General features: G+C 41.5%; 1 protein-coding gene across 3 annotated transcripts; it reads right to left on the reverse strand.

Moving 5' to 3' along the window:
- Positions 1-3,229: 3,229 nt before the first annotated feature.
- LOC117501323 (CDC42 small effector protein 1-like) lies at positions 3,230-27,994 on the reverse strand. 3 transcript variants are annotated; one of them, XM_034160176.1, is made up of 5 exons: positions 27,903-27,978; positions 19,653-20,037; positions 10,716-10,820; positions 4,449-4,520; positions 3,230-4,325 (listed from the first exon to the last, which is right to left on the reverse strand). In XM_034160176.1, exons 2-4 carry the CDS (start codon positions 19,803-19,805, stop codon positions 4,452-4,454), a joined length of 327 nt encoding a protein of 108 aa, XP_034016067.1. In that variant the 5' UTR covers positions 19,806-20,037; positions 27,903-27,978; the 3' UTR covers positions 3,230-4,325; positions 4,449-4,451. The 3 variants fall into 3 exon arrangements, with proteins under 3 accessions (XP_034016067.1, XP_034016065.1, XP_034016064.1); XM_034160174.1 differs by having other exon boundaries at positions 3,230-4,307; positions 27,903-27,976; XM_034160173.1 differs by lacking the exons at positions 3,230-4,325; positions 4,449-4,520; positions 10,716-10,820; positions 19,653-20,037 and adding exons at positions 20,046-21,539; positions 21,633-21,718 and having other exon boundaries at positions 27,903-27,994.
- Positions 27,995-27,997: the final 3 nt, after the last annotated feature.

Raw genomic sequence — 27,997 nt, forward strand, 5'->3', positions numbered from 1 at the left:
AGAAAGTGCTCTACTGTTTTAATGATTGTAGGCTGTGGGGCATTCACCACCCAGCAGCCTCATGTGGTTTTGAATTCGGTGACTATAAACCTACGACAGACTCCTGCTGGGACTTGAACCTAGCATGCAGGTTTTGATGCTCATGAAGAAACGTTCCTGATTTTATGTTACTTAAACCCGGAGTGTGTAAAGGAGTTGGGCTCCCAACATGTAGACCTTGGTCTTTGGACCAGACACTTCATCTGCACTGTCTGCACGCAACTGGAAGCAGGTAAATAGTCCAGTGGAAGTCATAGATTCTGATCCGTTTCACATTATCGGGGACATGCAGCAGACTCAGGACCTGCATAGAACTTACTTTTTCTAACTCAGATGTTTCAAACTGATTCCAGAAAGGACCAGGAGCGTGCAGTTTTTCTTTTTAACCACCTACTCCACCAGCGGCCTCATGTACAAAGACTTGGATGGACTTTCTACTAAAAGTTGGCGTTTACCCTGAATGTGGCGTAAGCACAAATATATTCAGATGTATGAAAGTGTGCATAGGCATGAATTCAAGTACATTCCATTTGTACATCCCACTGAACATGGAATTGAGCCTGGAACCAAAGTCCTCCCTGGCCACGCCCCATTTAAATATGCAATTTCATGTAAATAGGCCCTTTGAGGAGGGATTCCCCATGATGTCACATCAGACAACATGAACACAGAAAAGAAATTATACTCTAGATAACTGGACATTACGTGGAGACATACAGGGACAGTTTATTCGGTATGCTGTTAAACGGCTTAATCATGAAACTGGAAAAATGTATGTGGGAGCTACGGAGCATGAGTGTGTGAGGCCAACACGCAGAACAGCGCGCGCATACCGACGTATTGACAATTACGGAACACAGGAAGCCTCTTAAGAAGCTCTGCAGCTCACCATCAAGCAAAAATTTAAAAAGACATTAATAATAATAATAAAAACATATTTGAATGCGCACATGCCCAAATGTGCCTGTGCTGGTTTTCATTTGGAACAATTACACAAATCAACTATTTAAACTAAGCTCCCCCCATCGTGCAGCATGCAGCCTCCACATATGATATGAACACTGATGGAATGAAAATGTTTCCTATTAACAGAAACAAATTCATCATGTGTGGTGCCTTTATAGCAAAATGCAACCTAGCAACAGCTACGATTGCATCTGGGAAACTGGCTTTTGCTGCAAAATGTGCTGTAATTAGTGCAACAGATAACAGAAACAATCGTGCAAATGGTGATACAAGCACCAAAGTTGGCACAAATACTCCTTAGACATTACTCTTTTGAAAACCTACTGGCCACTTGAATTTTCAATAGGTGGCCAGGTAGGGGGTCAAGTGAAGAATTACACAGGGGTCTAAATTAAAAATGCTCAAATCATTTTGAAAACTACACATTATTTGTCTGATCATAAAGATTCCAAAAAGGTATAGTTTGGACTATCTATGACTGAATGATCAGGAGTTATGGGGTAAAAACAGCAAAAATGGTGACAAAGGTCAGTTTCAGTTTGTACAGGGGTCAAAAGTTAAAGTTCCTTCAGTTTTGGAAAAAGTGATGCAAATTATTGGTTGAGCTAATAGGATTAATAAATGGAATAGTTTTGATTGTGTTGAATGTTTGGTCTCCAAAGTAAAGGTCAAACAAGGTCAACGTCCATTGGATTCTATGACATGTGACATGTTACCCCGTACGTAACATGATAACTAAGCATGATACATGGTGCAAACTATTCCTTTTTAAAATCCTGTTAACTCAACTAATAATTTGCATTTTTTTTTTTTTTTTTACCAAAATTGGAGCAACTTTAACTTTTGACCCCTGTACAAACTGAAGCTGACCTTTGTCACCATTTTTGCTGTGTTTACCCCATAACTCCTGATCATTCAGTCATAAATGGATGCTGCACTCACTCCAGTTTATCATCTGGAATAGTCCCAGATTGCATTTCAGAGCTTCTAGAATTGAAACATTTTCATGCAGGTGGTGTTGGGGGGTAATTTTGGGTTTCAGCTTTTTTTTGTTTTTCACCACTTTCATCCCTACTTTTAGTACAAAATTCACAAGAGGTATCGATAAGGAATCGGATCGATAAGCAGAATCGATAATGGCATCGATATCGATAAAATCTTATCAATACCCATCCCTAGTCCAGGTACAATTAGAATTGTTCACCTTTGTATGTTTGACACAGAGAATGCCCTCAGTGGAAACAAACCCACAAACCTTGATGCTAACCAGGAGATTGCCCAAAAATTTATTAAGATTTAAAATCAGCACTTCATTTATACAAAAATAAAACACAATTTCAAACAAATTCTAACATTTAAAGCTGAAAATAAAGGATTCATTAAGTTCACGCCCACTTTAATACAACACAACTAAAAGACGATTTTTAGAACCAGCTGTCTTTAGATGTGTCCGATCGGATCATCAGAGTCCAAGAATTGGAAGGAAGCAGCTGATTCTGCCAAGAGCTTCAGAAGAACCTGAATCTGAGGCCTCGGATCCAGCAGACAAAGTTCGGCTGCTGGTTTGAGTCTGGATTTCTGGAATCCAAAGCAACTACACTCAAGGGTCTGGACACACTTTTACTTGGAAGCTGCTGGAAAAGATGTCTCCGTGTAAGAACCCTGAGCCACACCCCTGACCCCAAGGGTTCCACCTCCATAGGTGGACACAGTAAAATGTTTTTTCAGGAGCCACCAAACACTCTGGATCTGTCCTCCGGTTTGGCTCTGGGTCACCACACAGGACCAGCATGTAGATTTGGAACAGCTTTCACACTGTATGAGCACCTAGAGATGAGACCTAACGCACCAGTTATGGCTAAGTTAAGGTTAATCATTAAAGATAAATTTAGGTGAGGCATGTCAGCTTTGGTGAGGTCTGTCTGTGGAGACGCTCCTGCACTGTGTGCGGTCTGATCTAGATCTGTAGGTGGCACTATTGTTCCCTGGAACATAAAGTGTTTGGTGGTAATTGAGGTGCTTCCACCAAATGACCACCCCAGCAAACTCAAACATCACGTGACATCAAAGTTTTATGTTCTAACAAAGGAAACAATTTTAATTGATTTTTTTATTTTTTTTTTGGGGGGGGGGGGGGTGTTTGTAGGATTTAAAGTAAAACAAAAAACAACAACAAAAAAACCTGCTGTACATTTGGGGCTCAAAACACAAATCGAGAAATGCATCAAAGTCACGTGTTTTTATAAAACAGAAAAATTCTGAGGAGTGTTTCGGTGATTTCACAGAGGAAACCTCTGTATTTAAACTGGTGAATATAGAGAGCATAGTATTATGGGAAAACATATGCACATCCATCTATCTCCAGTGTAACAGGATTCAGGGACTTTCCTCTCTTTGAAAAAAGTCATTAATCATTCACCACCAACAGGGGGGCATGGCAGAGTGAAGAATGATGGGAGTTGAAGTCCAGTGATGTTCTCTTTGAGGCAAGTGACCAGTGAACAGATGGACTATGGGAAATGAAGTCTAAAGTTAAAAGTCCACATCAGATGATATTTACAGTGGAATGAAGGATCTTGGCTGGAGATTAAATGTCCCACTGAATGTTGGGAAACTTAGTCTTGTGTTAATTGAGATGAAACTGATCGTGTTTCCTGTTTAATTTACAGATGTTTTGCAAAGAACACAAAGGCATTTTGGGAAATGGAGTCCAGTGATTTGCTATCCCTTTAATACTGAGCAACATGTTGTCCGTGGAATTCCAACAAATCTACAGATGCGTGTTTAAATGTTATTCTGGCCTTTCCAGGTCACATGACGTGTTTTGAGACTGAGGGTCACATGACAAGCTCAGAATGTCCCATCTCGTGATAGTACGGCATTCACACGCTGCTATCACTAAATCATTGATTTCTCAGCAGTCATTGCAGGTAAAGTGATTTATCATTTATCTTTGCACCAAAAATAAGGTCTCCATGATTTTACTGTCATGTTCCAAAAAGACAGAAAAAAGGGAAGGCCTGCTCATGTCTGTCTTCTAGTAATGATGTTGTTCTCGAGTCCTTCATCTGTGTCTGTGAGATGAGAAAAATCCAGAATTCTTCCTTTTCTTTCTGTAACTTGCTTTGAGTTGACAGGAAGAGGAAACATGGAAACATTTTCTCATTATCCTGCAGGTAAGAGTGTTACCACCTGCAGTGCCTTGTTCAAGGACACTTCTGTTGGGCAGGAGGAGGGTGGAGCTGAGGTTTACGCCAGTGGATGAAGGTCGAGGGTTGGGCTTGTGAGGTCAGTCAGCTGGTCTTTGGTTTCAGAAGGTCCTGTAAAATAAAATAAAAAAAAAAAAAGATCACTGAGGTCAAAATTTTAAAACGCTGCAAACTTGACAAATTCGCACAGAATAAGGACGTCAAATTCTGTGGCTCAAACAGCTGTGTGTTTACCGGCTATAACAGGCTGTTCCTCCCGTTCATGTTCAGTCCTTTGGACCTCATCTGCTCCTGGACTGACCCGGACTGCACACACAGACATAAATACAAAGATCTTTCACACTCAATGAAAACACGACTGAACCCCACAACCCGACCCAACACCCAGTCCACTGAAGTGTCGGAGCCAGAACACATCCCTGATGAACTCCAGAATTTACTGGGATCAAGTCAGAGACTCTGCCCCTGCTCTGTTCAGCACTCACAGTATCCATGTACAGGAACCTCTTGGGGATCTCAGGAGTTAGGATGATGCAGAGAGCAGTTTGATCAACTGAATCAAATACTTTGTGACAATGAACACAGGCTGCAAAGAAGCACTTCTGATATCACTGAGTCCTCATGGAACCAGGATGCAGTTAAAGGTCAACTTCTTGGGTGTAACTATTCTGATTACGCCAAGTATCTGGAACTGAATCCCAATAAGCAGTGGTGGGCACAGTTCCGATAATCCAATAACAGATAATTATCGAAGATAGTGTTTTCATTATTGGATTATCTTTTTAGATAACTTTAAAAACCATTATCGGACTAATTATCTTCCGATAAATTTTTGTCCGATAAATTTTAGACCGATAACGTAGTAAGCAAAGCTGAACAGCGGCAAACATTTTTAAAATTTAAAATCAGTTGAGCATCTACCTCTTAAAAGTTTCATAACAGATGTACAGTAGTGTTCAGAATAATAGTAGTGCTATGTGACTAAAAAGATTAATCCAGGTTTTGAGTATATTTCTTATTGTTACATGGGAAACAAGGTACCAGTAGATTCTCACAAATCCAACAAGACCAAGCATTCATGATATGCACACTCTTAAAGCTATGAAATTGGGCTATTAGTAAAAAAAGTAGAAAAGGGGGTGTTCACAATAATAGTAGCATCTGCTGTTGACGCTACAAACTCAAAACTATTATGTTCAAACTGCTTTTTTAGCAATCCTGTGAATCACTAAACTAGTATTTAGTTGTATAACCACAGTTTTTCATGATTTCTTCACATCTGCGAAGCACTAATTTTGTTGGTTTGGAACCAAGATTTTGCTCGTTTACTAGTGTGCTTGGGATCATTGTCTTGTTGAAACACCCATTTCAAGGGCATGTCCTCTTCAGCATAAGGCAACATGACCTCTTCAAGTATTCTGACATATCCAAACTGATCCATGATACCTGGATGCGATATATAGGCCCAACACCATAGTAGGAGAAACATGCCCATATCATGATGCTTGCACCACCATGCTTCACTGTCTTCACTGTGAACTGTGGCTTGAATTCAGAGTTTGGGGGTCGTCTCACAAACTGTCTGTGGCCCTTGGACCCAAAAAGAACAATTTTACTCTCATCAGTCCACAAAATATTCCTCCATTTCTCTTTAGGCCAGTTGATGTGTTCTTTGGCAAATTGTAACCTCTTCTGCACGTCTGTTATTTAACAGAGGGACTTTGCGGGGGATTCTTGCAAATAAATTAGCTTCACACAGGTGTCTTCTAACTGTCACAGCACTTACAGGTAACTCCAGACTGTCTTTGATCATCCTGGAGCTGATCAATGGGTGAGCCTTTGCCATTCTGGTTATTCTTCTATCCATTTGATGGTTGTTTTCCATTTTCTTCCACGCGTCTGTTTTTTTTTTTTTTTTTTTTTGTCCATTTTAAAGCATCGGAGATCATTGTAGATGAACAGCCTATAATGTTTTGCACCTGCGTATAATTTTCCCCCTCTCCAATCAACTTTTTAATCAAACTACGCTGTTCTTCTGAACACTGTCTTGACCGTCCCATTTTCCTCAGGCTTTCAAGGAGAAAAGCATGTTCAACAGGTGCTGGCTTCATCCTTACATTGGGGACACCTGATTCACACCTGTTTGTTCCACAAAATTGACAAACTCACTGACTGAATGCCCCACTATTATTATTGTGAACACCCCCTTTTCTACTTTTTTTTACTAATAGCCCAATTTCATAGCCTTAAGAGTGTGCATATCATGAATGCTTGGTCTTGTTGGATTTGTGAGAATCTACTGATACCTTGTTTCCCATGTAACAATAAGAAATATACTCAAAACCTGGATTAATCTTTTTAGTTACATAGCACTACTATTATTCTGAACACTACTGTATAGTTCTACCCTCTGCAAACAGAAGAGAGATGCTTCCAGGAGAAACTGCTCTATCTGCAGGCAAAAGAGAACTGGTCACAAAAAAAAAAGAAAAATCATTTCCTTTAACACCATACTGATACACTGGCAATATCACCCAAGTCATCCAGAGGCATACAATTTTAACTTATGGTTCAAATTTTAACCAAACTAATTTTGGACAAGTTATTTAAAATTACTGTCATGTCTGAAGTTTATAAAGTGAAAATATAAGATATATGATTTAATTTTAAAGTAATGTACTAATTTTTAAGGTTTTAGTGAGCACATGCTATGCCCAGCAGTGCATTATGGGTAGGATAGGGTAATCTCAGTACGTTTACGACAGGACAAATGCATTTCAGACACTCTGTTCAGGCTCCATGGACAACAGCATTAAACTCTAGTGCAGAGGTCTCAAACTGGTTCCAGAAAGGGCCGAGAGGGTGGAATCAGTTAATCAGTGAAATCACCTGCTGGAGTGGGTGGTTGCACAGAAAACCTGCACCCTCTCGGCCCTTTCTGGAATTGGTTTGAGACCTCTGCTCTAGTGCCTAAAACTCTCGTGAATATATTCTCTGGGTTTATAGACGTCGTTATTGTATTTGCGTTTGTTAAATTCCACGCATCTTAAATGTAGCAGACACGGATTATCCGGAATTTTGTTTTGGCAGGTTTTCAAGGCCTCTACTGCCATCTACTGGCCAGTAGTGTTCATGGCAGTTCATGGCAGTATTCGTCTTGAAGCTGGGCAGACACTGAATGATATTTTAATCACTGTACTCGCTTTCAGTTCAAACTGTACCACAGAACCGCACAGTGGAAAAGTTCAGAGCGCCCGATTTTTGTTCTCACACACATTGTACGTTCAAAAACCACGTCGAACTCGTGTTTCCAGAAGCAAAATGTAAGCTTTTTTTTCCCAAACTTAATTTACAAAAACTCTTGATGGGAGACATCAAAGTTTATAAACAAAACAAAAACAACAACAAAAAAACATTACAAGACAGCTCTGCGGTGTTTGCACATGCACAGTGCGAGTGGTTGGATGCTTATAGCTCTTCAGCAGCAGGATACCCTCACTACAGCCGACCAGAATAATATCAAACAGGTTTGATTTTCATTCGACCATACAATCGGCGATCAGGAGGTGGTCGTGAGAAGTTAAACGCAGCTTGTTACTCTATGTACACTACATGATGCAGGATGCGTGATTAACCTGAAACTCGGTCCAAAAAATTCTCGCACGAATGAAAAATCATCTGAAAAAGGGCAAAAACTCCCACAGTGTAAAGCCAACATTTATGTGTCAATACAATATTGAGTGCACGTTGTACAATATAATAAAACATGCGCACAGATGCAAAACATTTTGCGATGACACTTCCAGGGCTCCGTAAAAATGCCTGTTTTTACAAATAAAAAAATGGAATATTTTACAAAAGCACATTTATCTGTAAACACCAACACACGACACACGTCACATTAATGTGTTGGTTTACATAATGAATGACTGAACCAATCAGTGTTTAGCAGAGGCACTTTTACCCAGAATCCTTTGCGATCTGTCTGTGTTTGTTACAAAACCTCAGAATTAGTGCATTATTCAACATTAAAAGATATATGTTATATTTTAACTTTGTACAAATGACAGAATTGACATTAATGGAGTTATTCTATCAGTATTCACACCAAACCATAAGTCAGCATGACTTTATTTTCCAAGACCTCCGCCTGACAGGAGTGTTGCAATTGGTAGAGAGTTGGCTTTATGGCTGCTCTCATGGTGTGTTTGTGCTGGAACCTGTGTAGTAAACAAGAGCTTCCAGCAGGGGTCAGGATGTTCAAAGACAGAAGTGCAGGCTCATTGTTTGGGTCTGTTGTCATTTTTGATGTTACTAGAAGCGATCATGGTGTTAAAACTCAAATTCAGTTTATTAGTAGTTGCAAATGTACCAGAGATGATACTGGAATTTATCGGTTATCTGCAATGTTGGGGAAAGTAACTTTGGAAAGTTACTTCAATAGTTAATTTATACAGTTATATTTTACAGTTACTTCATACAGTTAGTTCATTAGCAGCTGCGGACACCTTGTCAGCAGCTGCTGAATGTAATTAATAAAGTTACTCATAATCTAATTTGGTTATTTTTAAGATTTAGTACTCAGAAAAGTAACTATTAGTTACTTTGCTGATGAGTTACTTTGCTGATTGCTCAATCTTACGAGTAACCAAGTTACATTACTCGTTACCTTATTAGTTACATTACTTATTAGTTGCAAGTTTTCGGCAGATTCTAATAAAGTAATTGCATAATGCGGCTAATGAAGTAACTGCATTAAGCAACTGTATAAAGCAACTAAAAAAGTAACTTGTCAAAGTTACTTTTCACAACACTGGTTATCTGTAACTTCTGATACATTTTTGGGTGGTCTATCGTTTTATCTTTATCAAAGATAACTTTTCAGTTGTCTGATTATCTGTTATCAAAGTTAATTTTTTGGTTATCTGTGCCCACCACTGTCAATAAGTACAATCGTTGTAAGCACCTTTCCTGGCACAGAGACCAGTGTGATACCCCTATAGGTCTTTTCCAGATTGTGACAAGTTCTTTCTTACAGCCTGTACGGACCCGTCTCACAGACTGAAACAGTGACCGTTTGCAATTCCAGGACAACAGCATCTACATCTGCCTGGAGATGCTCAGCTCATTGGAGCTCTCTTCGCCCTCAGCTGTTTCACAGCATTTGTGATCTCACCAAAATTTGATGGTTCAGAGTTGATTGGAGAATCAGTTACAAGAACTCTGGCACTGGTGATATGTAACATTCCACAGGATGATCAACATGATGCAAATGCTCAAAGTAGCCGGCCAACGTGACAATACAGCAGAGGCATCAGTGAGGACTGATCCATCTTCATCATAACTGCAGTGGGACGAGTTGCAGAGCTGGAGAAACACAGTGCTTTGATTCCTCTGTAAGCAGATCAAATGTCATTAGACTACAGATGGTGTGTCATCACAGATGTTCCTCACACCTCTGGAGCTCCAGGTCCTCTCCAGTACTAGAAAGAATACAAGTCAACCCCCCCCCCCCCCCCCCCCAAAAAAAGGAAAATGTTCCACCCTGAAAGGTTCTGATCTGTTATTTTGGATTTCAGAACGCTGATAAGGACCAATCCACTGCTCGTGTACACAATGACTTCTGTGTCCAGACTGAACATTTGTGTTAACTGTAAAATATTTAGCTGAGGGTTTAGGGATTAGATCCTGATCACTTCTCTCTGTTTGAAGTGACCTTGAGGAAGACACTGAAATCAAACTGCTCTGTTGTAGGCAGGATGCTCAACTGCATTGAGGTCTTCTGATGGTCCACAAACGGGGTTTGTGCAGGACGAGCACCAGCTCAAAAATCAAATGAGGGTGCAGACATCATGCTCCTCAGAAATAAAACGGAACCACTTCTGCGCTTCTTATAGAATCGCACAATGACCCAATCCACAGCACATCCTGCAGAACTGAGACTGCCGCTACAACCAGAGGAGAGGTCGGCACGCAGGGCAAAAACGGATCAGGAGGTGGTTCACAGAGGATTGACTTTAAGGTGAGGGGAGGAGCTAATCAGTAAAACCTACTACTGAGGCCATCGTCTGCAAGGAGAACTTGACTGTCTTGGTCTTCATAGCAGCTTGAGTCCAGCTGTGCTCTAAAGTGACATTACAGAGAGATGCTAAAATAGAAACAGGAAAAACACAGCGGCATGGGACACTTCATGTAAGGCACTCTGACACAGAACATCCCTGTTCTCTGTCCAGGCTGGACTGACGCCTGGTCTGTCAGTGTTTCAACACCATGTGATGTCCATCTCCACCCTGAGTCAGCGCTGTTCCACCTAATGCAGTCGCTCATAGATGAAAAACAAATACATGGACAGACAGACAGGTAGGTGTATGACAAACGGGCGGATAGAAAGACAGCCAGATGTCCAGACGTACAGACAGACAGCAGACAGAGGGACGGATGTACAGATTTAAGGACCGATTGGCAGGCGAGTGAACAAACAGGCAGACAGCGGCATCTTACCGGCTGCAGGCTGTCGGCCATCTCTCCTGAGCCAATGTGAGTGAGGTGGATAAAGTTTGTCGGTTCTCCAATCATACTGCGGTCAATCTTCCTCCTCTTCTTCTTCTGTAAAGAGAGGTCTAAGGTCAGATGTTTCTGTCTGACTCATCAAGACAAATTATAATTTTTTTAAATTTATTCTCTGCTGGAACATGGGCGGAACGGGGGCTTAATGGTTAAAGGTCATGGGTTTACTTCTCATCTGATTCTTTACGTGTGGAGTTCGTCGTGTGGTACGCCAACTTCTTCTCACTTTCAAGCACATGCAGGTTATGTGAACGGGAAACATTAAACTGACTGTAGGTGTGAATGTGTCTGTGGCACTGTGACAGACCGGTGTCCTCTCGCCCAGACTCACTCTTTGTCTCCTTCTGACCTGGTTCTGGGGTCTCTGGCCAGGTTCTAACCTGGTTCTGAGCCCAGACTTTGGGTCCTCACAGGTGTAGAGTTTAACGTGTGTGTGTTTTGACGTGATGCTTTTTCTCGTCCGATGTGTCTCTGCATGTCCACATACTCCGAGACACAAATCTACTGGCAACACGCCGATAAACTCCCACACATGTAATCACAACTGACTCCGACTGCATTACAGGAAGCCTTAGCGCTGAGTCACAGTGCCCAATGGCTCAAAGCTTTTTGTATTGAGTCCTGATAAAGTTGCTGGCCCCTCAACACCTGACCTCGGTCCAATACAGGCAACCAGAGACTGGCAGATGTGAGTCGATCTGGATCAGATGCTTATTTTCCCCACTGAGATCACTACAATCACCTTGCGACCAGACCTTGTACTCTGGTCTGAGCCCTGCTGGCTTGCCTACATCATCGAACTAACAGTTTCCTGGGAGGATGCCATCGAGGAAGCTTACAAGCGGAAGATGCTGCGATACTCTGACTTAGCAGCCGAGGTTGGAGGATAAAGATGTGCCCAGTAGAGGTGGGGTGCAGGGGCTTCGTGGCCAGCACAACATCAAAGTTCCTCAGGGAGATTGGAGTCAGGGGCCGGCTCCTATACAGGCCATTAAAGAGCAGATACCGCTGAGAGGACAAGCCATTGGCTGTGGCTAAAAAGGAACACCATCTGGGCTGCAAAGGCTAACAGCTAACCACAGGACACACACCCAGGCTTGATGAACCTGTGGTGGGCCTGTCTCAGCAGAGGGTGTCTTATGATAATTGGCCAAAACACCCAATGATGCTGAGGTACACAACTGACAACGTGTCCCGCTGGTAAAGCCTTATACAGCCATCCCTTAAGTAACTAGGTTTCAGAAGCGGAAAAAGAGGGATATAGAACAGCTAGTCCTTTCAACCGATCTGATACTGTCACACATTCTCATTAAAACCTCCCATCCTGGTTTGCAGCTCGGAGTCAGAGCCATTTGGATCAGAGCCACCACAGAAGTCAGGAACCAGCTGTGGTTTATTACATCACATGACCTGCGTCACGTTGGTGGATCTATAGATGTGAACACATGTTTACCATGAAACATTTTCTGAATTCTTGAATTTGAAGTGGCTCATACCTCAGCTAACAGAGGATGACAACTACATTCAGGTCTTTGTGATGTCAGGATGCAGAAATAATCAAAGAAAATCAACTGAGATCCCCAACAAACTTTGACTAATAAACCATCTGTCCGTGTCTGATCACTTGATGTCTGCCTTCCTCGCTGAACCTGATTTCTGAATGCTGGACAGCCTCTAGAGGGCAGCATAACTGGAAAGAGTTGACAATGTAGCCTGAGAACTACTTCCTGTTTTAGTTGGAGAAGTGTCTGGCCCAGTGTCATGTGGAAAGACATTAACTTCACCCCGAGTCTGACCTTCATCCTAAGCCTCATCCAAATAATTACTGAAACCAATAAACACTGGAGATCTGGCACTGACATAGCTATTTCCACATTTCAAGTGTTTTTTTCTCTGTGTGGTGGTTTTCTCAGGTGTGTCCAGGTCACGTGTATCCGGCCTGGAGTGGAGCAACTCTTACGCAGTTAGATCTTCTTGATCTTGGCAGAGATACATGGTCCGTGAGTGCCTCCACAGAAGGGAAGGGTTATGAATCACCCTAAATTTAACCCTGTTAGTCAGTCAGTCTGAATTTTGAGTCCGTCTTGTGGTGAGATGGTCCATGTCTCCAGGATGAGCTGCAACTGCCTTGAAATGTTTTAATTTTCACTGAGGTGAGATTTCCTATGATCTCTTTGCACACATTCTTTCCTTATGACATCAGAAGGGCCTATAATCTCCACCCCTCTTGTGTTCAAACGTGATGGGAAAGGAGTCAGGATGCTGACCTCATCTGGTTGATAGAGAAATAAAGACAGCAGGTTATTATTTTTCTGTTGGCCAAAGTATGGGTTCTGTGGATGCCCTTCTCGTTACTTGATTATTATTGTAAATGGTTGTAAGAAAGTAGTTGGCGAATATGTGCACTTGAACCACAGTTGCTCTAATTTGCTCTTCTGAGAAGTTATTTATTTATCAAAGTGGATCCTGATATTCCAGGAACATCTTTAGATTGACAACTAAGACTCCTCCCACTGAACAAACACCTGAAAATAAAAAAAAAAATCTCCTGGCAACAGACATGTTCTGACAAACAACAGTGCTGTGATGTCATGAGGACATTGTGTTCAAAGCTGGACTGTCAGAATAAAAGCAGAGGTGGAACTGTAATTTGTTCACAGAATTAGCACAACTATTCTGATCATTTCTAAGTCATTTTAAAGTGTTTTTTAAGGAGCCGCCCATATTTTCCACCTGCACATTAATGTTCAGCCACACCGGCACTATTTTCTGAGATTTCTTTTCTCGTAAATTTATAAGTTTAAACTCAAAGTCTGTTTCTGGGAATATTACCCTTCTCTCAAAAAAAATCTCCCAAAATCTTGACCCAAACATTTCATAGAAATTACAAACACCAGTGATCACTACTAAGACGAGCCAAACAATTAATATATGCTTAAAAATTTCATTTTCCAATTATGTGATTATTCAAAATTAATAATTATCAAAGCAGAACCAAAATAAGCTGACCAAATCCCTCTGGGTACATTTTTCTCATGGCTGACCTTTAACCTTGACCTCTGCTGCCAATGAATGACTTCTACAGTCACAACCCGACCTCTGCTTAATGTTTATAATGATGTTTGATTATAATGATTATGTCTCTAAGTCTCAAACTCATTGCTTGCCTCCACCCTGGACTTTAGACTCCTGTATGCAGCCTGACCCAAATGAAGAGGTCCGATGATTGTCGAGAACATTTGTCTCTAGTCCAAGTTTCGTTAATTAATTCTGAAAACCTGTTTCAGAATTTCTCGTAAAGGTCAGTTTGGTTCATTTATTCAGCACTCAAGTGTTTTCACAGCTGCACAAATGGATCACACCAAAAGGAGAACTGCACCAAGAGGAGAACCACAACAAGAAGCGAACTGCAAGGTTAGCAGGCACAAATAGCAGTAAGATGATAAGGGGAACGTCACATCACCAACAAAGTGATACACACTTCTTTTTTAAGCTGAAAACTCATGTTGCTGAGTTGTCCTGATATGATTCTCACACATTAAAAACAAACAAACAAACAAACAAAAAAACTTTAAACTTTGTAAAGTGAGCTGGGAGGTCAGATCTTGTATCCGCCCTACTGTGTATTGTTACATTGTTACACTGGAACAAACAGACAACCCCAAAATAGACTCAAAGGAAGGAGGGCGGACTCTCCAGAGAGACGCCATACAGAGCAGCTTTTCCCGTCATACTAGTCCACAGTCGCTTGGTTTACATCTTCATACAGCAAACCATCATCACCACTAACACCACAGCTGCACTGTGTGCGATGTCCAAATGGGTTTTCCAAGACAGGAGAGGAAGTCACCGGTCTTTACTGAGGTAGAGGCCCACCCATCTTTACTGAGGTAGAGGTTGTCGTCCGTCTTTACTGAGGTAGTGGACGATGGCCATCTTTAACAAAGTAAAAGGTGTCACCTAGCTTTACTGAGGTAGAGGCCGTCACCCGGCTTTACTGAGGTAGAGGCCGTCACTCGGCTTTACTGAGGTAGAGACCATCACCCGGCTTTACTGAAGTAGAGGCTGTCACTTATCTTTACCTGTATTTACCAAGACAGAAGCTGTCGTGTATATTTACTGAGGTAGAGGCTATTGTCCATCTTTAATGTGGTAGAGTCTGTCACCTATATTTACCGATGTAGAGGCTATTACCTGTAATTAACTGAGGTAGAGGCTGATGCCCGTCTTTACTGGGGTAGAGGCTGACGCATGTCTTTAATGAGTTAAAGGATGTCACCTGTATTTACCAAGGCAGAGGCTGTTATCTATAATTAGAGAGGTAGAGGCTGTCAACTGTCTTTACTGAGGTAGAGGCCACCACCGCCTGTCTTTAATGAGGTAGAGGCTGTTGCCCACCTTTAATAAGGTGTAGGTCATTGCCTAGCTTTACTGAGGTAAAGGTCATAGCCCATCTTTACCTGTATTCACCAAGACAGAAGCTGTTGCATGTATTTACTGAGGTAGAGGCTGTCACCTACATTTACTGAGGTAGAGGCTATTACCTGTAATTACCGAGGTAGAGGCAATTGCCATCTTTACCGTGATACAGGCAATTGCCATCTTTACCGTGATACAGGCAATTGCCATCTTTACCGTGATACAGGCAATTGCCTGTCTTTACTGGGTTAGAAGCTGTTGCCTATATTTACCGTGGTAAAAGCTGTCACCTATATTTTCCAAAGTACGGGCTGTGGCACACCTTTAATGAGGTAGAGGCCTTCACCTGCTTGTGATGTGTGGGTTAACCGAACCCTGTGGGAACCTGTAGGGAAGCTTGGTCAGAAAGTATTGCTGGTGTAGGCGGAGCAGTTCAAAAAGTGACAAAGCAGAGTTCCCACTAAATAATTAATAATTTGCAGATATATAACAGGCTCTCTAGGCAGCAAACAACAGGCTAAGATGTGATTACTTCCATCTGCATCCAGAAAGTATTCACAGCGCTTCACTTTTCCACATTTTATGTTATAGCGTTATTCTGAAATGAATGAAATTAATTTTTCCTCAAAATTCTACACACAGTACCCCATAATGACAATGTGAAAAAGTTTTTTTTTTAGAGGTTTTCGCAAATTTATTAAAAATAAAAAACTAAGAAATCACAGGTACATAAGTATTCACAGCCTGGCTGCATCGTGGCTTAGTGGTTAGCACTGGTGCCTCAAAGCAAGAAAGTTGTGGGATCGCTTCCTGCCCTTTCTGTGTGGTGTTTGCATGTTCTCCCCGTGTCTGCATGGGTTTCCTCCGGGCACTCTGGTTTCCTCCCACAATTAAAACATGCTTATTTAGGGTCTGATCCTTCTCTGCCCTTGACCAAGGCAGCGTCTCTACATCTGGAGTTGGTCCCCAGGTGCCAGACTGTGGCAGCCCACTACCCCTAGTGTTGGATTGTGTCTAACTGTAATTAGAATGGGTTAAATTCAGAGGACAAATTTCACTGTATCTATATATGTGCAATCGAAGTAAAGGCTCTACTTCATCTTCTCCTTTCCCATGAAGCTCAAAATTGAGTTCAGGTGCATCATGTTTACACTGATCATCCTTGAGATGTTTCTACAGCTTAACTGGAGTCCACTTGGGGTAAATTCAGTTGATTTGACATGATCTGAAAAGGGACACACCTGTCTACATATAACATCCCACAGTTGACAGTGCATGTCAGAGCACAAACCAAGCATGAAGTCAAAGCAATTGACTGTAGACCTCAGAGACAGGATTGTCTCAAGGCAGAAATCTGGGGAAGGGTACAGAAACATTTCTGCTGCTTTGATGGTCCCAATGAGCACAGTGATCTCCATCATCCATAAATGGACAAAGTTTGGATCCTAAAGCTGGCTGCTCTAAGAGTGGTCCACTACAGTATGCCAAAAATAAAAATGTGACTTTCTTAAAGTGCTTCCTGACAAAATCGTTCATCTTGATGAGAAAGTGTTTTGTGCAAAAATTTATTTTGAATGACCATTCTAACCACTGCCACACGTGGGGTGGAAATTGCAATGGTTGAGCATGTAAGTGCAAACCAGGAATAGTAACATCCCTGTTCACAAATGAAATACAAATTGAAACACCAATCCTTTCTCCTTTAACTGACCGTTCGGGGGAGATTTAAAAAAAATGCATTACATGTCACTGTCCACCTTTGTCTCTCTGTTAGCAGGATTATGTCAAAACTACTGCATGGATTTTGATGAAATCACCACAGACACATATTTGGCCATGGAAGAATCCATTGAATTTTGGAGGTGATCTGGATCCGGTGTAACAGTATATCTTCCCCCTCACCCTGGATATCTTCCCCCCACCCCTGACAGGCAACATTCCTACAGGGCAGCACTGATTAACCCAAACCTTGATAAGGCCCAATCAGGATAGAGCAACCTTTAAACTCTATATTTCATGGATGTTTTATGGTCCCAGATGAAGCAGTCTGATTGACAGTAAATGATATTGGTATTCTTTCTGTATGTATCTATAACTATCTACAATAGTAATATTTCCTATTCTGAAATATCTTTAAATCCCCCTTCCAAAATTCTCTACAGATATATGGACCTGATTGACAACCTGAAATATGTGATGTGATGGAAAATACTCCAATTTAGTTTTGCATAAAATATCCACAGTATATGTATAGAACACACAGTAGCATACCGTCTTTATTTATAAAGTACTTTACTACGGCCAAAGTTGACCCAATGTGCTGTACACTAAAACAAACAGTTAAAACATTAATACATATATCTAAACAAGTTAATAAATATAGTGCACACACACACACACACACACTCAATAGTATGCAAAGAAACATATGTTTAAGAAATATAATCAAAATGAGGGGCCTATAATGTCTGCCACCTCTCTCAAAACTCTTTTGTACAAACTAGGTCAGAAATATAAAGAGTGGCAGATAGGAATCAACAGAATAATATGAATGTAGAATAAAATTGACAAATATGATTATTTGAAACAGTGTGGTTCTCACTGGACGAGGAGCTCGGCAGGGGAAAGAATTAAAGATATCATAAAGCTATCAATAAATCATTTTTAGCCACTAGGGCTACAATCTGAAGTTTGACTGAATTTAGGTGACATTTGACCTCAAGTGAAACACTGAAGGTCAAGGTCAGTCACTTATCGCAGGTAATAGCTTATAAGCAAGGCCTATCACTATGTGCATGCCAAATTTGGAGGCAAAATTTTAAAAATTGCGACCAGGAAAGCTGTTTAGTTGAATTTAGTGTTTGACCTTCGTGTGACCTTGACCTTTGAGCTTGATTCTTTTGTGTACTGAAAGGTACCTTGCCAGGGCTGCTATCTGTGAAGCTGGAAGAGTCTGTGATGTAAACTGTGCTGAACAGCGAGTTAAAGGTGAAAAATGCAATGATTACAATGATTACCACCCCCCCCCCCCCAAAAAAAAAACATACATACTGACAAACGTATCTTGCAAAACTTTGTTTTGGCAAGATATTGGTGGTGGGGGGGGTAAGATATCCAGGGTAGGGGGTAAGATATCCTAGGACAACCTCCCCCTCCTAGGATATCTTCCCCCCTGGGTCGAGATATCCGGGGGGGGAAGATAAACTGTTACACCAGATCTGGATTCTGGATCAATTTTCACTTTATATAGGCTTTGAAGGATAACTGTTAGCAGGATTACGTAAAAACTACTGCACAGATTTTGCCGAAATTTTCAACACAGACACATATTAGGCCATGGAAGACTCCAATAAATTTTGGAGGTAATCCAGATCCAGATCCAGATTCTGGATCAAGATTTCTCTTTATATAGGCTTTGACAGAATACGTCATCATGGATTCTCACCAGATTTGCACCACAGATAGATATTAGGGCATGGAAGACTCAACAGCATTTTGGAGGTGATCCAGATCTGGATTGGTGGATGTCCGAAATCTCTGATTGCTATTGTTCTTCTCTGTAATACCACAAAAATTATTAATGTGTACCTGATGAAGACCAGATGACTCTGTACTTCAATAATCCAGCTCTCACTGCCCGTCTTTCCTCCTTTTTAAAGATAAAATAACACCCTGTGTACTGTCTGCCGTTTACAACCAATATGTGAATGCAGCATAAATAGTGTGACCTAAACCCTGTGTAATTTTGTGTTGTTTATATTGTGTCTATCCTTTTTCAAATGTGGATTAAATACTAAAACATCCCCCCCATGGTTTGGTTTCCATTGCTACATAGACTCATGTTCTTTTTGCCCCATGGATGGAGTCGGATTTGGGTTGTTAATCAACACATATTTCTGTTGCTATTTTTGTCTTAGCGAGTATTTTTGTTGTCATTAAATTCGTAATACCAGCAACTGGTCATGCTGCACCCCCCCCCCCAACCCCCCGAAAAAAAGGTGAAAATTCAATAAAAGATAAGTGTCAGACTGCTGGAGGTCAAAGGTCACAGGTAAAGCAGGATGAGGAAGTTCTGCCACTTGTTTCCTGTGCATGTTCTTGCTAATAACGTCTCCTTCAGCAGCCAAGGACTTTATGGAGTCATGCAGTTTCAACACTTGATGTTGTATTTCAGCTGGGTGTCACATTTATTTTTCTGCTGTCCTGGTTGTGCGGCACAGTGGCACAATGGTGCAGAGAATCCAGTACTATCTGTTAAAAATCCACATTTCAAGTTTCATGACTTTAAAATAAACTTTTCTATCTTTTCACTAAACTTTGGGGCCTGGAGTCATTTTACCATTTTTTTAAAGTAGTGCAGAAAATTGATGAAACATTTATGACAAACAGGACAGTTTTGTAAAGGAAATGGAGGCATTTTTTTAAAATTAAGGACAGGAGGATGTTTCTCACCGGTGGTGGTTTGGCTGCCACGCAGCAGCCCATCTTGTGCCAGAAGTCGCTCATGCCGACGCAGCGCCTCTCAACCGCCCAGCCGCGCTCCTCTGTGGCTGTCACCCTGCAGGTCGGGGCAGGAACTGCGCCCTGTGGGTAATTCTGGGGCATTCAGCCAAAAACTGCACCAGTCCAACAATCAGAAATCACCCAACCTGGACCCGACGGCAACCACAAAATATCCACCGAATCAAAGTTAACCCAGTAAATTGTGACACGTTGAAGAAAAAAACAACGATAAGCAAAGTCCAAAGTCCAGAAACGTACTTGGATGAAAACAGCAGATAGAATCCACAATGTGTTTTTTTTTAAGTCCAATCTGTTTCTTCTTAAAACTTTAGATCTGTGGAGAAAAAAGAGAAAATGACCATTAGAATATTTCATTTTTTTTTTGCTCCTGTTCTTTCCAAAAAATGAACATTAAATTATAATTTCTTTTGGCATTCCTCATTTTCCTTGTGGTCACTGCAGCAGATCCGGTATGAATCTACATGTTGATGTGGTACACAGGATGTTATTCCTCATATAACTCCAGATGTATGAGGATGGTTCTGAATAGGGACGTATGGGACGCGCTGCTTTGCTGCCGTCGAAACCTGGATAAGCTTCAGAAAATAAATGAATGAATGTGATGAAAGCTTTTATTAACCAGTCGTATATGATTTGTTTATATTTGGAGAAAGTGCTGAAGAACATGTGCTGGTGCTGCACTTTGCTGCATCCATGACACCATGGAACCACCTTGGGTCCAGGATGACAACTCAACATGATGGCAAACAGAAACATTTCCTAAAAATCAATCTGAAAGACAAAAAGAGCCAACACTGCCTCAAAACTCAGTGGGGTGACCACAGACTGTGACTGGCTAGAAATGGCAATTTGCGTGTTGAAAGAAAAAGGTTTTTCTCCTCTGCAAGGACTTTGACTTCTACCACATCTACTTTTTACATATCCATGTTTTCAGAAACAGGGTCACATGATTGAGCTATTCTTGGTGATTTGTGCCGGTCGGCTTTCAGTAAAAAATAGATTTTAAATTTGGTGAAAATCTCTGTTTTAATGAATATAGGTCAGGTCCAGTTTGCTAATTTGTTCTGGTGCTTGGCCAGGTGAAACATAGGCGTGTTCTTGGACAGGTGAAACATAGGCGTGTTCTTGGCCAGGTGAAACGTGGGCGTGTCCTTGGACAGGTGAAACGTGGGCGCGTCCTTGGCCAGTTGAAACGTGGGCGCGTCCTTGGCCAGTTGAAACGTGGGCGCGTCCTTGGCCAGTTGAAACGTGGGCGTGTTCTTGGCCAGTTGAAACGTGGGCGTGTTCTTGACCATGTGAAACATGGGCGTGTTCTTGGCCAGGTGAAACATGGGCGTGTTCTTGACCAGGTGAAACATGAGCGTGTTCTTGACCATGTGAAATATGGGTGTGTTCTTGGCAAGGTGAAACATGGGCGTGTTCTTGGCCAGGTGAAACATGGGCGTGTTCTTGGCCAGGTGAAACATGGGCGTGTTCTTGGCCAGGTGAAACATGGGCGTGTTCTTGGCCAGGTGAAATGTGAGCATGTCCCTTTTCCAACCACTAGTTTAACACAAAGTCATTCCAGTGGTACCCAAACAGACCTGGTGCTAAAGACATCAGACAGCAGACATCATCCAGACTTCACAACCATACAGTAAGATGGGATGCAGCAGGGCCTTAAAGACATGGACCTTTCTCCTCCTGCACAGATATCAGCATCACCAAACACCCCTGGCCAGCGCTGACCACATCAACAGGTATGTCTGTCTGAACTGCAGCTGGGTGAGGATCCGCTGACTCCCGCTATGTCTAAAACAGATTCAGTCTGAGGTCCTAAAGTGGGAAACAGAAATTCCTTTCTCCTCTTCAGATTCCTTCTGGATGTAACAGCAAGAATGTACTTGTTTTGTGTGTGTGTTGCCTTACACATTCTTTCTTTATCAGCTACTGAAATGCTCTGGAAGGAATCCAGAACTCTTGTCCACGCTGATCCAGGACCAGGAAAGCTGAGACTGAAAATAGACCCAGAGCAGTGAAGTTTAACCCCTTATGTAATCACGAAACACCAAGCTGGACTTTGAACCTGGCAGCTGAACAGGAGGTGGAATGTGACGAATGATGACAGAAAACTGTGGAGAAAAAAAAACAAACAAAAAAAAAACAACAACCACTGTGGTATCAGGAGTTCAGAACTATCCTGAGCAGGAACCTTCTCCAGCCATGTTGGTGCTTCACTGGTTTCCTGTCGATGGCACAGGAACTGTTCCAGAGCACATTTTGGTACTAAGTGCAGGATTTTTGTGCATTTTCCCTTTTTCTTCCTCGGCTCATTCTGGTAGCAACTTAATAACTTTAACGTGCCCAAAATCAAACTGACAGCTGACGGTTGGGCTGAGGGGCGGAGCTATTAACCGTCCAGCTGTGATTGGTTAGTGCCATCATCGTCTTCCTGCTGATGTCAGAGGACAAATATTCACCCACACACGTTTGTTACAATCTGTCGCCACGGCAACACTTCATCATCATGAAGCTGTTAGTGGAGGAATTTTTTTGTTGTTGTAATTATTAACATCTTTGTCTGTTGTAAATGATTATTGCCACATATTTTTTGTTTTTCTCCTCGCTGTGCTGATTTTTACAGCATTAAGAATAAAGAACTTCCTGAATAAACAAAGTCAAAAGACAGAAGAGCGATAAAAACCTAAAGGCAGAAGTGAGTTCAAAGAATCTGATTGGTCAGCTGACAGTTTGCTGGCCTGAAGCCAAAGTAACCACCAACAGCATCTCTGTCAGATGGTGACCTCTATGACTCAGAGGTCACAGGCAGCTGTTTAAAAGTTGTTTAAAAGTGTCAAGCCACATATTTCCACTTGACACAAACACATGGAGAGATCAAAGCCATGTGGACAGAGATAAGTTGGATCAGCGGCCGCATGCAGCATCCATAAAACATCCAGTGTTTAACTCCACACCCTCTGTGCAAGTTCAGATTAAACATGCAGCAATTTCTCTCATCTAAGGTCACTGGTTAGACTCCAAGAATCCAAGAATCAGACAGTGAGATGGGAAGCACCCGGGGCCGGTTTCATGAAGCAGTCTAATCTCTTTACTTAGTTGTCTAAGGTTTGTCGCCCAACATTAGCCATCTAATCTCTGTTTCACATCGACGACTTAACTTGTAGATTAGCTATCTAATGTTAGTCGACGATTTTCACGGGTATAAGCGACATCGCCAGTGCCATTTCCAAGAAACACCTCCAATACATGAGAGTTTTGTTTACTTCTGGGTAGGCCGTCTGTTGCAAACATGACAGAGTCGGCTGCACGAGAGGAGAAGTGCTTCCAGCCTTGGCGTGTGTAAACATCTTCAATGGATTATTCCTGTTCCCTTCCTTCCTGCTTCATCAATCGGTGGTACATGATAGCCGTCATTTTTGGGGTAAGACACTGAAGTGTTGTCAACTAAAATAAGATTAATAAGAAATAAGACCAGGCTAAAAACTTTAGTTGGCTAACGTGAAACTTTAGCCGACTAAGCGCTTTGTGCAACAACTAACATCAAAAGATTAGTCAACTAAGTAAGTTTAGCCGACTAAACAAAATTAGGCTGCTTTATGAAACCAGGACCAGGACCCTAAAGACTTGGACCTTCAATCCCTGCAAAGATATCAGCATGTCCAAAAACCTGACCTTTGACCTCATGACTCCAAAAGATATTCCCAGGTGTCTCTGGTTCTCAAAAGTTTCTTGCTCAGTGAAATTTTATAAATCATCAGCACTCCAAAGATGGCCTGTGATTGGACAACAAATACATGTTCCACCCAGTCAGAGCGCTTCTCCATCCTCTGGTGTGATGTCATCACCCTGTAAGCTTAGCTTCATCCCCCTCTCCCAAAAAAAGCCACCCACCCCTTGATTTTTCCACACTGTGCGGGAAAGCCAGAGTGTCAATCGCGTTTACCTACAGTCTGTGACAGAGACACAGAGAGAGAGAGAGAGAGAGACAGGCAGGCAGAGAGACAGGCAAGCAGACAGAGTGAGCGAGAGACAGAGACAGGCAGAGAGACAGGCAGAGAGACAGGCAAGCAGGCAGAGTGAGAGAGACAGAGACAGGCAGAGAGAGACAGGCAGGCAGGCAAGCAGGCAGAGTGAGAGAGACACAGAGAGACAGGCAGGCAGGCAAGCAGGCAGACGGAGAGAGACACAGAGACAGGCAGAGAGAGACAGGCAGGCAGGCAAGCAAGCAGACGGAGAGACAGAGGGAAAGAAAGAGACAGACAGTCAGAGAGAGGGAAACAGACAGCAGGGCAGAGACAGACAGGCAGCAGTTTGACAATGAGCTCTTTTATTCACAGACTTAAAGGAAAAACTTTCTGGACTGTTAACGTTTAACTTAACGGCTGTTTTAAAGGAAACAGGAACCATTCACGTCTGCTGATCCAGCAGAAACGATTTAAACAAAACAGATTTTTTACTCCTGCAGAAAGGATCCTAAAAACAAACAAACAAACAAACAAAAAAGTCTCCAGTCAGCCACTCTGATCTGAGAGGGTGATTTTACTCGAGGCCAAAATATGGCCATCAGGTACTGTGAAGACTTTGCGTCCGTCTGTATGTGTTCAGAATAAGTCCAGTCCTATTACTGCCAGGGTCTTCAAGTTCACAGGGAGCAGTCTTGGGACACAGACCTTGGACAAGTTCAAAAATGGTTAACCTTGACCTATTGCAAACGGTCAAAAGGTCACATTATTTCTACACACTCTTTCACTGATTACATGCTCATATGGCCGAGGGTATTTTAGCACTGCGTTATATTTAATTTGTAAAATAAAGGAACTTTAACTTCTAACTTTCAAATCTTAGTTTGCTTTGTATCATTTTTGGAGGAGAACTATTTTTTATTGAGACTGTTTGATGCAAAACAAAATCTTGCAAGTGACCCAGCAGAGGTTTCATATTTAAATGATTTTTACTATTATTATTTTTGGAGCAAAATCTTATCTGAAAGCGGATCCGGATTATAGGACACGGCCGCTTGTTTGTGAGTCTGAAGGTTAAATGTATTTGAACAAACCCTGAGTGTCAGAGTCCAGCGCCAGCTGAGAACCAGAATACTGACCCGCCCAGATGGTGCTCTGACTCACTATCTGTTCCTGTTCAAGACCCATGAAACCAGATCACATCCGTTCCTGTTCAAGACCTGGGAAACAGATCAGACCTGTGCAGTACTGAAACACGAACATGCAGCCCACAAACCGTTTTAGCATTACCTTAGAAGAGTATTTCATTTTATTGGTTTATGACATTGAAAGAAAATGTTCAGACTCAGGAGAGGATACAAGAACTTTCTTTGGGACTTTAATTCAATCTGTCATGAAGAAATGTGAATCTTAAGATGGTAAATCAGTCTGAAACCTGCCGTTATCAACAATCAACAGGTCAACAGTAACATTTGACAACACAACTCTCCACTGTCAACTTCAGCACGAAGCAAACAAAGACCTGTTGAAAGTTCTCTAAATAATCTGCTTCTGCTCGGAGTGTTTTCAGCATCCTGAGAAACTGAAGAGCTGATTCTGGATGCGCTGTTGGCAGCCTAGGAGGTGACCTCCAACCACGAGCGTAGAAACACTGCTATTCCTGATCTGGACACCCAAGATTGGGGCCATAAGAACCTAACTGCATCTCCAAAGCTGACACCTTGACTATGTAAGCATGTCAGACAAAAACACAATCTTGTGTGTTCGGCAGCATTGATCAAAGTATACAAAGCTATCGTTAGGAAGCACCTCAAGCAATACTTGTAAGAATTACACCAGCACCAAAAAGAACATCCACCAAGCAGACTATCCAGGTCCAGAGATAGACCTGTCCAGATTGGCCAAAGCCATGTTCCACAGAGAGCTACGCAAAAGGAAATATGGTAAAGATGTTCTCCCTGATCGCTAATCCAACCCAAATTTCAGAAAAGCCTTGGAACCATCAATTTCTATTTAATCCACTAGATGGCGGATGTAGCCTGTGAGCTGTTGCCAGCAGCCGCCATCTTGCTTAGCATTATTTCCATGTTGTCAGTCATTAGATTAAATAGAAATTTACGATGCGCTGACTTCGGTTAAAGTGATCTGAAAATGTTCTTTTGTGCCACGTCGAGGTGCTGCGACAAGCTGGCAAAGGAGTATTAGCTGGTTAAATAAATAAAAAATAAATAATAATAAATTGTGGCGTGAGCTTTCATAAGTGTTTATTATATGTAATATAAATGATGTTGGGGAAATGACTATAATTTCTGAATAAAGGTTAGAAAATTATTTATTTTTTTGTGTCTCACTTTTATAAGTCTCAATTTATCCCTTTTTAATTAGCCTCGGGTTTTTTCGTCACATCAGGTTTTCCATCCTGAGATATTCCGTAAGAGCAAATTCATAGAATGGCAATGCTTTTTCTCACAATTTGGGACACATGACAGTCACTTTGACATCGTATATTCTACTAATATACGAAAATACACGAATGAGATGAATTTCTCTATGATATACTCGATATTCCAGTGAAGTGTTTTCAGATTTCTTTCAACTTGGTCTAGAAATTACTGAATAATCTTACTTCCACCTTGGGTGGCGTGGCTGTTTCATTTTATTTATTTCATTTGATATTTTCACAGAGAAGTGCTCCGTAAAAGCGGCGCAGCAGGTGGGTTAAGAGCAGTCTTTAATGTTAATATCTTTAATATGATGTGAGCCTGTGAAGCTCTTACTTATTTCCCATCTTTAACTTCATCATGAAATTAATTAAGGACCAATCTCATGTCGTGGCAGACAGTGTGCTTCACAAACTGATAGTATTATTTTCTATCTGGGCTGGGACTAACAAATGAATTCAAGTCTATTTTATAAATAGTCTGATCCTCTTCTGTATTTGTTTTGACAAACAGTGACTGTACAAGTATGCGACTGAGTTTGAATAAATGTAACAGCACAGTAAAAGCACGGAAAATGCAGACTGATGGTGAAACGCTCTTGAAAACATTGATCATGCCCACATTGATTTCTGTTTATGCCTGGTTGATAGATGCTGACCAAGATGGCGTCACTCTGGCAACAGTAAGCGAATGAGTGGATTGCCCCGGTCCTCCATCTAGTGACTATAGAAATCGATGCTTGGAACAGACAGGGACGTGTGGAACTCCTTTGAAGAGATCACAGTGGTTTCTCTACCAGAGCTCTTCTCCTAATATGCCACAAGTCTTCCCCATCAAAGATTAGACCATCAATGAATAGACCACCAAGAATTAGACCATCAAAGATTAGTAGACAACCAGGGATTAGACCACAAAGGAGCAGATTACAAAATGTCAAAAATCTACCCAATGACATCTGGATAGACTGATGATGAACTAATAATTAATAGTCCTTAACCGTCACTGGAAGTTTGAAAAAAAAAATACAGTCTGGTCCATAAATATTTGGACAGGATTTTGCCCTTGTGCTCCATCACACTGGAGTCAAAATGAAACAATGAAAATGTTCCTGTGTGGACTTTCGAGTTTAATCAAAAATATATTGCATCAACCACTGATGACTAGCAGACATTTTTTATACGTAGTCCCTCCATTTTCAGAGACCATAAGTAATTGTACAATGTTCTTGCAGTGATTTCTTTTCGGAAAAGACATGAAATTTCAAATACAGTTTGCCTGAAGGCACATGGGAGACTCATTCTCTGTTCCACCATGAAGCTGTTTAACTGCCGAAGCAGACAGATTTACTGTACAGGCCCATACTGTTTGCATTCCTGAATGACTGATGGAAACTGAAGGTCCAAGAAAATGCTCATGTTCATCCACTCTCTGGTATAAAAAAAAAAAAAAAAGATGATTTCTATGAACAGTCTTCATATTTAGTTTGTCTGATTGGCCTCTGAAAATGGAGGGACTGTGTATAAAATTGGCTGTAATTCCGAAAAGGTTAATGTAATTATTTTTGAATGGGACAGTACAAAAACTGTCCAAATACATTTGGACCTAATAAAAACTAATTAATTAGAAACGACCTTAAGGAGACACAGAAATGCTTTAAAACGTCTAAATAATCAACGAGGGGAGAAAAACCAGACCTTACTTTTACGATTTAAACTGAAATGTTTCAGCTTAAAAAAAATGTAATCACAGTGACAAAAGAGAGAAAAAAAACTCACCGACAGACGACAGCAGAAAGGCGACAGACGATACCACTCTCTCTGTCTGACAGCGTCTTTCTTTTCTCCTCTCTCTCTCTCTCTCTCTCTCTCTC

The sequence above is a fragment of the Thalassophryne amazonica genome, chromosome 20, assembly GCF_902500255.1.
Source record: "Thalassophryne amazonica chromosome 20, fThaAma1.1, whole genome shotgun sequence".
Lineage (NCBI taxonomy): Eukaryota > Metazoa > Chordata > Actinopteri > Batrachoidiformes > Batrachoididae > Thalassophryne > Thalassophryne amazonica.